This window comes from Pundamilia nyererei, unplaced genomic scaffold, assembly GCF_000239375.1.
Source record: "Pundamilia nyererei isolate P.nyererei 1_Seehausen unplaced genomic scaffold, PunNye1.0 scaffold00031, whole genome shotgun sequence".
NCBI lineage: Eukaryota > Metazoa > Chordata > Actinopteri > Cichliformes > Cichlidae > Pundamilia > Pundamilia nyererei.
Genome location: NW_005187432.1, coordinates 3,747,992 through 3,760,927, shown reverse-complemented (window position 1 = coordinate 3,760,927; position 12,936 = coordinate 3,747,992). Strand labels below are relative to the sequence as shown.

Sequence of the window (12,936 nt, the reverse complement as noted above, 5' to 3'; positions counted from 1 at the left end):
TTACAGTTTCCTTTTTCACTTTTACTCTACTTTCCAACCTCATTAAAAGTCCTAATTGACCCTTTTTTAGGCTGTGGTAATTTGCATTTCATTTTTTTTCTTTTGTTGAATTGTAATTCAAATGGAAGTTGCTTTTTTAATTAATGAACACAAATTTCCCTTGATTTCCAAGTATACCGAAATGTAAGAAACAATGTAATCCTGTAGTAGTATTAATGTCAGTAAATGCTTTGAGTTGAAGCTGACAGCAACTCAAATAACCACTCATTGCAACCAAGGTATGCAGAGTAGCACCAGATATCAAGTCTTGAAGCAGATGGGCTACAGCAGCATAGGACCACAACAGGTGCCTCTCCTGTCAGCTAAGGATGGGAAACTGAGGATACAGTTTACACAGGCTCACCAAAACTGGACAACAGACAACTGGGAAAGTATTGCCTGCCATTGTTTGAATGCCAACCCTGCCTGTCTAGGTTGCTGGTGTTGCTGTCCATGTCCATCCATTAATGCTGTGTCAATCCCTTAATTTGTGTACCCAGCTGGATAATACATCATGTCACAAAGCTCAGATCATCCCAAACTGTTTTTTTTTGGATATGACAATAAGTTCACTGTATTCAAATGGCCTCCACAGTCCTCAGCTCTCAATCTGGGTACAGCAATTTGGGTTGTAGTGGAACCCAAAGATGGAGATTCACGTCATGAACCTGTAGCTGACAAATCTGCAGCAACTTTGTGAATTTGAACCAAAAGCTCTGGGGAATGTTTGGAGCACATTGCTAAATCTATGCCGTGAAGAATGAAAGCAATTCAAAAAGCAAAAAAGAAACCCAAACTGGTCCTAGCAAGGTGTACATAATAAAATGGCAAGAACAAAACTTTATATTGAATTAAGGCTATAGTTATACAGTAGAGTAACAAGTACAGTAGATTTTTTTAAAAAAGCATAAAGTAGCACAGGTTAAATAAGTCACAATTATAACCTGGTCTACCTTAAGTAAGCCAACAATCTAAAGGCCTCACGGTCACAGTCTGAAACGCTGTTGAATTCCGGGCCAGCAGGGGGCGTCATTCCAGCTCATTTACATTGCTTCTTTGCCGGGCGGGATTTCCGCAATAATATCAAGTATGGCGAAAACATACGACTATTTGTTTAAATTACTGTTAATCGGAGACTCTGGTGTCGGGAAGACCTGCGTCCTGTTCAGGTTTTCGGAAGACGCCTTCAATTCAACGTTTATCTCAACTATAGGTGAGTATTTGGGGGGAAACAAAAACCGAGCCATTCTCTGTTTACAGTACGTCAATGGGCTTCCTCGGTGAGGCCGTCTACTTGCTGGATTTCAGCAGAAGGAACTAGTTTCTCTTTTATAGAAACTATAGGCAGAATGTGTATTTGCTAAAGTAGCAGCAGTACGATTGACTAGTTAATTCAGTGTAGTGAAGTGAAGCACTGATAACCTTTGTTTGTACGTGTGGCTTATGTTTAAGCAGAAATGTTTTGTTGTATAATAACCTGATGCCGGGTTGCTAACCAAGACGGTTAGCCGAGTGGCACATTAGCCGTTTGGCTCCGTCTACATTCTTGAAAGACATACGAAACACGGATATTTGGTGTAATGGTTGTTTATTATCATATTCCTGTAGCTTATTGGCAGCCCGTAGGTGTTATTTCGCTTGCTGAAAATGTAGACTTAGCCAATGTTGACAGCTAGAGCCGAGCTACTAAGCTATCGTTATGATTTGACATTCATGTTGGGTTTTTATTTTAATCGCAGGCATTGATTTCAAGATTAGGACAATAGAGCTTGACGGCAAGAAGATAAAGTTACAAATATGGTAAGTTTAAAGCTGGACATGTGACATAATTTTGCCGAGAATGTTTTGTATTTGTCATTGTTTTAATTTAGTTTTAATACACATTTAGTGTTGGTTGATTTTTTTTTCCAAATAATTATTTTCAGTATTTTACACTATGTATATACACTTTACAAGCTCTAGTTTAATACTTGAGTTCACTGCTTATGTGCTTCTTATACATTATCAGTGATAAGAATCACAGATGTAATCATTTTTAAAATTAATGTGTTTTAACCACTACCACTTTTTCCATGAGTGGACATTACATTGCGTGGTTTGCAATGGATAATATGCCTCCACCTCACCCTATCTCTAGCATCCTCATTTTCTGTTACACCAAACCCCTTTTATGACCTTCACTAGATCCATTAATCTTCTCTGAGGTCTTCCTCTTTTCCTCCTGACTAACGGCTCTATATTTAACATGCTTTGCCCAATTTCAACTATTCCTCCAGTGCACATGGCCAAACCGTTTCCTTTTTGTCTTTGTAATAGTGTGTTCTAGTTAAAGTTGGCAGATGGAATTTACATCTGAACTGTTCCCTCAAGTCAGATTTTGAGCTTGGAAAGTTGGAGGAGCCTCAGAAAAACCAGGCTTAACAATTCAAGATGGCAACCATGAACAGTAGTAAAATTGTAATACTCATACTCTGCACCGCCACTGTTGTGTATTTGTGACTCGCTAAATTAGAACACTGACCAGGTTGTATCCATGAACCTGCTACAGCAGCAGCTCTACTTTGATAAGTAGCTAAACAAATCCTGTTGTTGCTCCAACTTGACTACTGGAGCATGCTCAGCTCAGGATTTACATCTCTCTTGATGCAAATGAAGTGCAGCATAACTTTGTCTCTAAACCGCTCAAATCTGAGCTGTCTCTCTGATGTAGTCATTTATAAACCTGTTCCTCAAGATCACTTTCAGCTCTGCCACCTCCAGCTTTGCCTCCTGTGTTTTTGCTAGTGACATCATCCTCAAACCATTGTTCTTGTATAAACTTTCCCTTTCACTAATGCCACTATCCTTCTGTTACAAATCACCCCAACACTCATCTCCACCCACTCCACCTTGCCTAAACGCTCGTCTTCATCTCTCTCATAAACTGTCCAGTGTTTTGGATGGTTCACCCCAGGTGTTTCAACTTATCCAGCTTTACTACCTCTGCTCTTCACTGTTATGTTATGTCCTCCTCTCATTCACACATGTATTCTATCTTGCTTCAGTGACTTGCAATCCTTTTCTCTTCACTGCATACCTCCACCTTTCCAAGTTCTCTTTGGCTTCCTCCCAACTCTCACTACAGATCACAGTGTTGTCTGTGAACATTGTAGTCTACAGAGACTTCAGATAGGAGTGTATGTAGAATAAAAGAAATACATTTTAATGTCATTTACACAAAAAATAAAGCCACATAACTTCCAGACTTTAATAAAGAGGGCTAAAGTCAGTTATTAGCAGATCACCTGTTAGGCTTTTTGCTTCAGTGTAGTGCCATATTTGGCTTCTACCGTTAATGTTACCTGGCTAGCTAGGAGTACCCAATTGTAATCCTAGCTAGCATAATTTAAATTTGACAATTATTGTAAGGTTGCAGATATTAGTATTATAGTTTGTTTATGTTGAAGAAAGTTTTGTGTGCCGAGATGTTTTCCTTGAATTTATTATTTGTTACATTAATGCACTGTTGCAGACTTAATACAGTTACCCACAAGCACTACACAGTAGTAATATACTGTATGCTGGTGTTTTACTCCTGTACCAATGAAGAGGTATTTAAAAAGCCCGTTACATGTATGTTGGATGTGTTTATACACTGCCAGCTCTATATCAGCCTGTTCAACTAGCGAGTTTAAGATAACTGTTTCATCAGTTTTAATATACATTTAGTGTATTAGCTGTCATGCTTGATATTAGTTAGAAATTTGTGTTAACTTTTCTAATAATTTCCACAAACATTCAATTTGATATTTTGTCCTTAAGCTTTCAGATAACTAATGATGTTTTTTCTTTAGGGATACAGCTGGTCAGGAACGCTTCCGAACAATCACAACAGCCTACTACAGAGGTGCAATGGTGGGTATCTTCACATGCTGACAGACAGATGTGATTTACATCCTCTTTCCTGTTGAAGGTGCAGCTTCACCTGCATTTATTTATGATTGTACTGCTCTTTACAGGGCATCATGCTCGTCTACGACATCACAAACGAAAAATCCTTTGAAAATATCAAGAACTGGATAAGGAATATAGAAGAGGTACATTCTGGTCCAAATATAAACTCATCCACTTATGTTCTACCCATCAAAAGTCTGTATGGTATCATGTACCGTTTTAAAATTCAAACTCTTCTAATCCAGCATGCGTCAGCGGACGTTGAGAAGATGGTCCTTGGCAACAAATGTGACATCAATGACAAACGGCAGGTGTCCAAAGAGATGGGGGAAAAGGTGAGAAGCTTGACAGATGCATGGTCTCACATAATCTTCTCCAAAGAGTTATTTTCATGTAGTCACACAGTGAGCTCTCCCTGTGGGGAGGAATGGTTGGCTGTTCTTGCAGTTTCAGGTTCACCAGCACAAACACACAGTGAAACTGAGAGGAGAGAAGAGAAACTAGTGTTTCTGCCACTGTAAAGTTACATTAAGATCTAGTTTAAAATCAGTCCAACAGAAAGACATGTTATCATTCTGTTTTCTCGCGTCTGTGTGCATTCACATCTGGGATATCCATGATTTTACAAAAGTGTTTCTTCCTTGTTTTTATTATTGCCTGGTTGGATTTAATGCACTTTTACTACCTGTAGGTGGCAGTAAAACATCGGCTAGGTTTTAAACGACAGGGTGCACTACCAAGTACCATGTGCCAGACTGAGGTTATATGTCGCTGTAATATGCAAAGCCAATCATTATTACAGCCATCAAAGGGTCTTTTATGGATTAAATGCATATAACAAATGGAAACGAGGTAAAGCTAGCATGGTGAAAAGTCTGACACAGCTGTTTATAGTCATTTAAAAGCAGTTTCCAACTATTGGAAAATAGGCGACTTGTTCCTAGTTAATGTTAAATAGCGTGCTTGCTTGAAATGCCCATTCTTAATACACATGCATCTGAGTTAGTGTTGGTTACATGCAGGGGTTACTGTAAGTACATTTTATATAAATTTACTTCATTGATGGAAACCAACAAGTAGCTGGTGATACTCTGTGTCATTTCCACCTAGATCATCAGTCGAGGGGGAATCTTAGTCATTATTGCAATGTTAAAGTAATATGCTTTGAATAAAAGTGTCAGCAGAATTTTTTTAAAGCTTTATTTATTTGTTTATTTATTTCAGCTTGCACTAGAGTATGGAATAAAGTTCATGGAGACCAGCGCAAAGTCCAACATCAACGTGGAAAATGTAAGCACTTTGTCAGCTAGAACACATGGCACAGTTAATTTGATACGTCATGTAAACATTCAGTTCAGTTTTATTTATATGGTGCTAAATCACAACAGTATTTGCCTCCAGAAAAACCCCAAATCATGTCACCTGCTTGTGTCTAATATTGATGTCATCTTTCGTGGTTAGAAAGCGAAGCTCCCATATGCACAAAATTAAGAACCTTGTTGGACTTTTTGTCCCAAAGCCAGTTGCGCCAAAGGGCTGCCCCTCGCTGACCTGTTTCTGCTGGAGGTTTCTTCCTGTTAGAAGGGAGTTTTTCCTTCCCACTGTTAGCAAGTGCTTGCTCAAAAGAGGTCGTTTGATTTTTTTGGGGGGTTTCTCTCTATTATTTTTGTGTCTTCACCCTATAATATAAGCACCTTGAGGTGACTGTTGTTGTTACTGTTTGGCACTATATAAATAAAATTGAATCTAATTTAACCTTGTGACTATTAGGTCCAGCTGCCTTAAATTCATGAGTTGAATTTACGGTAGATGAAGATTAGAATTTTGAAAGCATGCTTTTCTGTTTCACAGGCGTTTTTGATGCTGGCCAGAGACATCAAATCAAAAATGGACACAAAATTGGTAAGGATAAAACTGTGAGGAAAATGATCAGCAGCTCTTGTGGCTCTCTTTATGGAATGTTTTTGCATTTTTCCAGCTTGTGGAAAACTGTGCAGCAGATGACAGTGTTTTGACTTGTCTTTTGTTTTTCTTTGTTGTTTTTGCTGCAGGAGGGCAACACACCGCAAGGAAGCAGTCAGGGCGTAAAGATCTCAGAGCCTCAGAAAAAGACCAGCTTCTTCCGCTGTAGCCTACTCTGAGGACTGAGGCCTTTCATACTGACTGGACATAAATAGACTGTTCTTGCTCTTAGCACTTCCTCCCCCTTTCTCTCCAGCTATGGTCAGTCCTAAAAGCCCACGTAAGCCATTATATTGTCAGTAAATGGAGGACTTCCCCTCCTTGCTTCCTCTTCTGAAAGCTTCCAGAGTTTCATCTTTTCCATTTTAAGGATAAATGTTGACTTCATGAGTCATGGTGCTCTGCTGGTTGGAGGACTCAGCCAGGAGCATTATCCAGATGTTCCATTTAACACAAAGGAATGGGCTCTTACTCCAGAGTTAGTCTCTTCATTATCCTCACTCACTCATTCACACAACCGGTAGCAGAACCAGGGATGAGAAGTCATTAATAGTTTGTGGACTGGATTACAAATGTGATATATTTAGATCTATTTTTAATAGCACTCTTTCCCTTTTTTTATGTGACAAATTTCAACCAGAGGCCGATGAGCTTGAAATGCTGTGAAACAGAGCTGTACAGGTTTCCTTTTCACTGTCAGTCAAGGATCAGACAGAATGAGCTGAGAGCACTGCTCTTGTTGTCCTTGACAATCATTTTTTTGTGACTGAAAATGATTACTCCACCATTGGTGCATTCTCCTCCTTTCAGTGAGTGATGAAGAGGAATATATTATCTTAAACTACAGTTTAGGTTTTTGTCATTCTAATGATGAAAATGCAAATACTCTGTTTAGGAACATTTCTTGATGTAGCAAATGACCAGTCTTAAATTTGTAATAATAGGATTACTGTGACAATGAGACCTTAATTTATAGTTTGAAATCACAGCCTATTTGAAGCCACTAAAGATGTCCTAAAATAATCAGTTTATTGTCACATGAGGCAGAAAAGCAGCAATCTCATTTATTTGAGATGCTGCACTTATTGGTATTTATCTTGAAAAATGACTTTTTAAACGATTTATTATTGAAGTTTGTTTCTCTCCTTTGGTCTGTCGCCTCAGCTCTTTTTTAAAATAGATTGATGTCTGAATTTTTCCTGTCAGCTCTTAGTCGCAGTTAAGCTGAATGACGTCTCTGGTTGTTTGATGAGCAGTTAAAATCACTTGAAGTTTCACACTGTAAGCCCCTTCTGCCCCTTCCCTGCTGTCATGCAGCTCTCCTTGCACTTTACCAGTAAATTGTGGTTTGTGTGTAGTCTGTGCCAAGTGATAGTTTTGCAATACAGTACAGCTATAAATTTCTTTTGCTCCTTTTGAGTCTTGGTAATATAAAGGACATATATTACCAACATTTTACAACACCCAAAGGACTTGATCTCCTCTGGTAGTTCACAGCTAGCAGTCCACTGCCCTGTTATTAGTTCTCTTAAAAACGTTTCCTTCCTCAGACTGTAAGTTATTTCAGCATATATCTGCGTGTAAAAGATAAGTCTTTCAGCCTCTCTTTTTTTATACTACTGTGCTTGCCAACCCGTAGTTTAAAAGTAATATTTTATGAGTTTACATAGAGATGGCTTGAATTAAGCTAAAGATGGCCCTGTTTGGGGTATTCTGGATCCTTTTACAGGTTTGTTTTTCCCCATTGTGGACATTAGATCTGACAGCTAGGTGGCGCCAGAAGCACACGGTGCATCTTAGGTAACTGCCAAACTTCAAATATGAATCAGTATTTTATTAGAGACAGCTAATCTGGGGAGTGTGATGCAATTATGTACACTCCACCTGTGTTGAGCTTAGATGTGGATTCTGAGTCTGTTTCCATTGTTTCTATGTTTATGTCAGTCTTAAAATCAAGTTCCTACATGCACAGTATTGAGGGACAATATGTTTCATGCACCTTTTGTAATATCAAATAATTTGGGACCTCATGAATACCATGGCCATTTGTCTTAACCACTAGTAATCTATTCTGTCATAGGTGAGCTATGCATTGTGAATCTCGGACCTGTGCGTGTGTGTAATTTACTTTTTTTTCAGACATACCTACAGAGCTGTACGGTTGAATGTATGGGCTTTTTGTTATTTTTGTTTTGTGTCAGTCACTGAGCCAAAAAGAGAGGACACGCTCTGTTTATTTAAAGCTGCATTGGTGCATCAGTGCAGGTGAAACTTAGCACAGCGGGGTACTGTTGAGCGGGAAGAGAGCGGGTGTCGAACTGTGAAGACGGCACCGTTTTGTTCGAGCTTTAAGTCATAAACAGAAACATAGGGAGCAAACTTTTATGGGACTCGAGCTGTATAATTTTTTTCTGAAATATGATACTTCCTCTTTGATTTTGTTTTTAAGTCATATCTTTTGTTTTCTTGAAATGTTTCCCTTTTTACAGCCATATTTTATTCCATTAGTGTGAAGTACACAGGGACAATAATAGGAAAAATCAACAAAACATTGTAAATATCACTAAAAAGTAGGTCTGCTTAAATTGTACTGTACTTTCTAAACCCATATAAAATGTATCTACAATTTTGTAGATATGTGAACTTTTGATTTAATAAAATAAGGTTATAAAACTAACCTTGTGCGTTTCAATTCAGTGGCTTTATTGGCTGGATGTCACAGGAAACTATCAGTTTACCCACTGACTGCTTTCATGACAAATGGCTCTCCTATTATTGGCTCACTGGAATATTCTGGCGTGTTTATTGTTTATTGTCCAGTGTAACTGAACTCCTTTTGATACAAGACACAAATCCACTGTTGATAATCATAGCTAATGAGCCTTGTCTTGAGGGATTGGCCGAAGCCTCCACCTGATGAAAGATCTGCAGTCACAGCATGACTGTTGTTGTTTCTGTAAGAGAAAAACTGGATATGGACTCCTTAAAGAATGCCAGAACAATGATTTTGGTCATTTTATTTATTTTTACATTAAAAAAAATGATGAAGATGTGAAGATGACAGGATTTCATTCTGAAGTATTTCCAGTCCATCCTTTGGGGCTATTCCAGGTAGCAAATGTAGAGAATTGCTTCATTTGCTTATATCCTTATATGAAAAGTGCTGTGAACAGAAAGCACTTCTCATTACGAAAGTCAGCAAAAGGACAATATTCTATATTAGAGTCAATAGTTATAACCAAATAACACATCTAGTCCTTGTTGATGGGTTTACATGTTATTGTAAATGTTTACTGCTGGTTTACCTGAGGAAGTCCGGAGCTCTAACGATCATGTGCTGAAAATCTTCGAGTGACAGACGGCCATCATTGTCCAGGTCGGCCTCATCGATCACCTTCTCGCACACCATCCTCACCTCGTCTTCTGTCAGCTCGTTACGAGTCAGCTTGTTCAGCGTCTTCTCCAGGTCTGACTTGCAGATGAAGTCATCGTTGTTGAAATCTTACAGAAAAAATAAAAAAATATCAACAGGTCAAATAATGCATCAGTTAATGAATTATTCAACTTAAGCCTTTTTGTGTCTTTGTTGGCTGTAAATTGAACATGTTTTAGACTAATCTGGTTGGACAAAAGACAGTTTTTAATATATTGTTTTGGACAAATGTGGAACTAAAGCTAACAACTTTTTTTTCACCTTATATTTTGTTAATGTGGCTGAAATATTTAGTGTATGATTAATTTAATGAAGAAAAGCAGGCTGTTTTTTCTTATCCTTTTCATTATAGTGTAACTACGTCACCCTTGTTAGTCTGAATAAGGAATGAAAAGTTCTCGTGTGTAGTTTCACAAGTTGTCAGCTGTCTTTTTTTTAACCGAGGCTTTGACGAGCTGGTATATGATCCTAAACTTTCCATTCCCCATCTGCTGTGTTTACCGATCCATAACCCTTCAGGATGAATATATATTACTGCTGATGATTTCATCGTAAATTTTTTGCACAATAATCAGTTCAGTTTTACTGACAAACCGCTTCTTTAAATGCTGCAAGTTTCAAGATGTGTTTAACGCCCACTCTTCTGTCTGGGATGTTGGAAACCAAACATCCTCTTTCACAACTCAAATCAGGTGCAGAAAATCCAGCGGTATATCTGCATGGCTCTAACATTAAATTTGCCCTTATTCTAACTAATAATGAGCTTAAGTCAATGCTGTTTTCTGCAGTTTAACGTATAGCAATTTTGTTTCCATGATTGCCTTTTGCAAACAGATGTAAACGGTGCATTTAAGTTGTAATATCTCCTTATTTGGTGTAAAATGTTAACATTTAAATGTATTTTTTCAGCTTGCAGTGGCAGTAGGAAGGGTTATTCACATACTTTGTTATGTACCGTGTGTAGTAAAGTATGCACAGTATGATTTGTGAAACTGCAAAAATGTAAAAATTGGTTGGAATTAACATTGGTTTTAAAGAAAAAACAAAAACAATGACAAGCATCCTTGATTTATGAAGATTTTACCATAAATTTTGAAAGCATAGTAGGCCTTGAGGTCCCGTGGAGCCATCTCACTGAGGACAGAAAACATGTCCAAGAAGTCGTCCAGTGTCATGTTTCCCTCGCCATCCTCAGAGAAAACCTCAGCGATCCTCTGTCGAAACGGGTTGTCCTAAACAAACAGTCAAAGCATGAACACACAAATGTTCAGCACAACTAACTTCTGCTTGTTCGATGTGATGCAGTTTAGTCCTGTTCTAACAAAACTCTGCTGTTTGTGATTTTACTTCAGTTTTGTTTTTCTATTTGAAATCCAATAAAGTCATAAAATTATCTTTAGTAAGAAAAACAGCTTGGAAAAAGTGGCAACCTCGGGCGTGACCCTGATCGTGACCGGCTCACTCTCCCTTTCTTGGGGCATGTCAGTGACCAGCTTGTTAACACACCTGTTTACCTTGCTGTCACTGAGTAAAGAGGCATATAATTGACCTATTTCCACCAAGTGTGTCCTCTGGGACCCACCAACATCCTTCAAGTTTAAAGGAGTCAGGTAACATATAACCGCTCAAAGAATTCTGTCGATTAATTGGTCATTAATTATGGATTGGGAACACAGGGAGAGAGCGCGGGTCTGCAGGGCGTGTGCGGACCAGTGCAGCGGGACTACCTTCAGCTCTGGCATGCTGCCAATCAGCTCATATGGTAACTTCACATCTGGGTGGTTGGTGTAGTCAAGAGGAACGAGCTGCGGTGCCAAATCCCGATAGCGGTAGAAGAGTCTAGGAAAGGTTTAAAAAATTTACTATCAATATTGAATTACAAGATATGTCCTATAATATGTAGAGTTACACTTTAAAGGGACAAGGAAAAGTTAGAAAGGAAAAGTTAAGTTAAGAACTTGCTTTTCAGCTACGGACACTATTTTGAAAACAGAAAACATTCAACTTATACACTTTCCAGCACAGTAAAAATAGCCTGTGATCTCAGTGGCAGTCTGCCCCACATCAAGACAGGTGTCCTGATAGTCTAGTTTAGAGTTACAGTATGGTATTGTGCAGAATAGAACAAAATTCAGCTCTGTCAAGCATGCTACATAAGCAATGACTCAGGAGATTAATGAGATCTGACACAACTTATCCTGAGTCCATGTTTAGTTTGATCTTTTCCGCACTGGAGGGATGTCATAAAGCAGGAAGTATAAACAAAATAACTGAAGTAATGTAGGCTCACCTCAGAATTTCCTTTCTTGTGAAATATGTACAGTCCTGTAAATGCAATTTAAATTCAATGTGAGCTGTTTGCATACAGTGATGTGTATAATCTTTACTCAGTAATAGCAATACATCAATAAAAGACACTTATTTTTACACAATTTTGGTAAAGTAGAGAAGTAAACATACAGTTTTTGGAAACAAATTATGAATTGCTTACAAAACAGGCAAAATGATCTCTGTCTGTCTATTACGATTATTATTATCATGTATCAGCATGTTGTGGTGATGTTGCGGTGGATCAAAGCAGTGAAATTTAATACTTTTTTTTAAATGGCAATTATTTTTGTGTAAATATTAATGTTTCTCCAACATTTCTCCATTAAATTAGCACCAAAAATCCAATGAAAAACTTTATCTATAAATGCCTTACTTGCCATTTACCATTTATTTACCATATGACATCTCTAACTTTGCACCTCAAATTACTTCTGAGAGTTTTCTTTTCATCAAAATGATGCAAGTTAAAAGCAAATCCAGTCATCACACAATATCAGGAAAACACTGACTCTGAATGTCAGGAAGTGCTGCACCACATGGGACTGGATCCCTTTCTGTTTTGCTAATAAAAAGTATGAAGAGGTCTGATTAATCTTGTTCGTAGATGTTAAGCTAATACTGATAATGGTAGCTCCATTCATTCTGAGTGAGCCTTATCAATTAATTTATAAAGAAACATGAGTGATACCAACCTGATAGGCATCTAGCTGCTGTGCCGTAAAGATGGTTTGTTTATTTCCCATGTCTGAGTGCAGAAACACAGAGTCTCAGGTCCATCGCTGCTCCGGCATCAAGTCCTTTTTTAAAGTGGGTATGCTAGTTATGAAATACTCTGACAAAGGGAAGCCAGAGCCAAAGAGGAGATCAGGTGTCTGGCTGCACCGGGGCCCTTTGGTCCCCACTATAATGGAGGCATTTCATCGTTTTCTCCGTTGTGAATAGAAACCCCTTTGACAGTGAATAAGGGCTGTCGTCCAGCATCATGCCAAGTGGTATCAACCCCCTTTGGTGGCACACTATGGCCAACGCCTTGTTCGCCACTCAGGTTACACTCTTTAGAAACAGGGTTTTGTAGTGGGCAAATAGAGTTTTTGATGTGAGACAAGTTTTGTTTCAGTTGAGAACTTAATTGTTGTGTGTGTATATCTATCTATCTATCTATCTATCTATCTATCTATCTATCTATCTATCTATCTATCTATCTATCTATCTATCTATCTATCTATCTATCTATCTAT

The 12,936-nt window shown here is 38.2% G+C and overlaps 2 protein-coding genes across 4 annotated transcripts; one reads left to right on the top strand and one right to left on the bottom strand.

Moving 5' to 3' along the window:
* The first annotated feature begins 1,054 nt into the window (after nucleotides 1-1,054).
* Nucleotides 1,055-6,268, top strand: LOC102199348 (ras-related protein Rab-8A-like). Of its 2 annotated transcripts, none has more exons than XM_005729107.2 (8): nucleotides 1,055-1,252; nucleotides 1,779-1,839; nucleotides 3,873-3,933; nucleotides 4,038-4,115; nucleotides 4,218-4,307; nucleotides 5,197-5,262; nucleotides 5,824-5,874; nucleotides 6,024-6,268. In XM_005729107.2, exons 1-8 carry the CDS (start codon nucleotides 1,129-1,131, stop codon nucleotides 6,111-6,113), a joined length of 621 nt encoding a protein of 206 aa, XP_005729164.1. In that variant the 5' UTR covers nucleotides 1,055-1,128; the 3' UTR covers nucleotides 6,114-6,268. The 2 variants fall into 2 exon arrangements, with proteins under 2 accessions (XP_005729164.1, XP_005729165.1); XM_005729108.2 differs by lacking the exon at nucleotides 1,055-1,252 and adding an exon at nucleotides 1,294-1,319.
* A 2,766-nt stretch (nucleotides 6,269-9,034) lies between these two features.
* On the bottom strand, nucleotides 9,035-12,441 carry cib3 (calcium and integrin binding family member 3). Of its 2 annotated transcripts, XM_005729105.1 has the most exons (6): nucleotides 12,391-12,441; nucleotides 11,658-11,692; nucleotides 11,095-11,206; nucleotides 10,452-10,599; nucleotides 9,240-9,435; nucleotides 9,035-9,097 (listed from the first exon to the last, which is right to left on the bottom strand). In XM_005729105.1, exons 1-6 carry the CDS (start codon nucleotides 12,439-12,441, stop codon nucleotides 9,076-9,078), a joined length of 564 nt encoding a protein of 187 aa, XP_005729162.1. In that variant the 3' UTR covers nucleotides 9,035-9,075. The 2 variants fall into 2 exon arrangements, with proteins under 2 accessions (XP_005729162.1, XP_005729163.1); XM_005729106.1 differs by lacking the exons at nucleotides 11,095-11,206; nucleotides 11,658-11,692.
* Between the last annotated feature and the right edge of the window lie 495 nt (nucleotides 12,442-12,936).

Excerpts from the sequence above, each read along its gene's own strand:
- cib3 (XM_005729105.1), bottom strand. The coding sequence starts at position 12,441 with ATGGGAAATAAACAAACCATCTTTACGGCACAGCAGCTAGATGCCTAT. Across the intron at positions 10,600-11,094 it reads GCAGCATGCCAGAGCTGAAG|GACAACCCGTTTCGACAGAG; the intron begins GTAGTCCCGCTG and ends CTGTTTGTTTAG. Across the intron at positions 9,436-10,451 it reads CTATGCTTTCAAAATTTATG|ATTTCAACAACGATGACTTC; the intron begins GTAAAATCTTCA and ends TTTTTCTGTAAG.
- LOC102199348 (XM_005729107.2), top strand. The coding sequence starts at position 1,129 with ATGGCGAAAACATACGACTATTTGTTTAAATTACTGTTAATCGGAGAC. Across the intron at positions 1,253-1,778 it reads AACGTTTATCTCAACTATAG|GCATTGATTTCAAGATTAGG; the intron begins GTGAGTATTTGG and ends TTTTAATCGCAG. Across the intron at positions 5,263-5,823 it reads CCAACATCAACGTGGAAAAT|GCGTTTTTGATGCTGGCCAG; the intron begins GTAAGCACTTTG and ends TCTGTTTCACAG.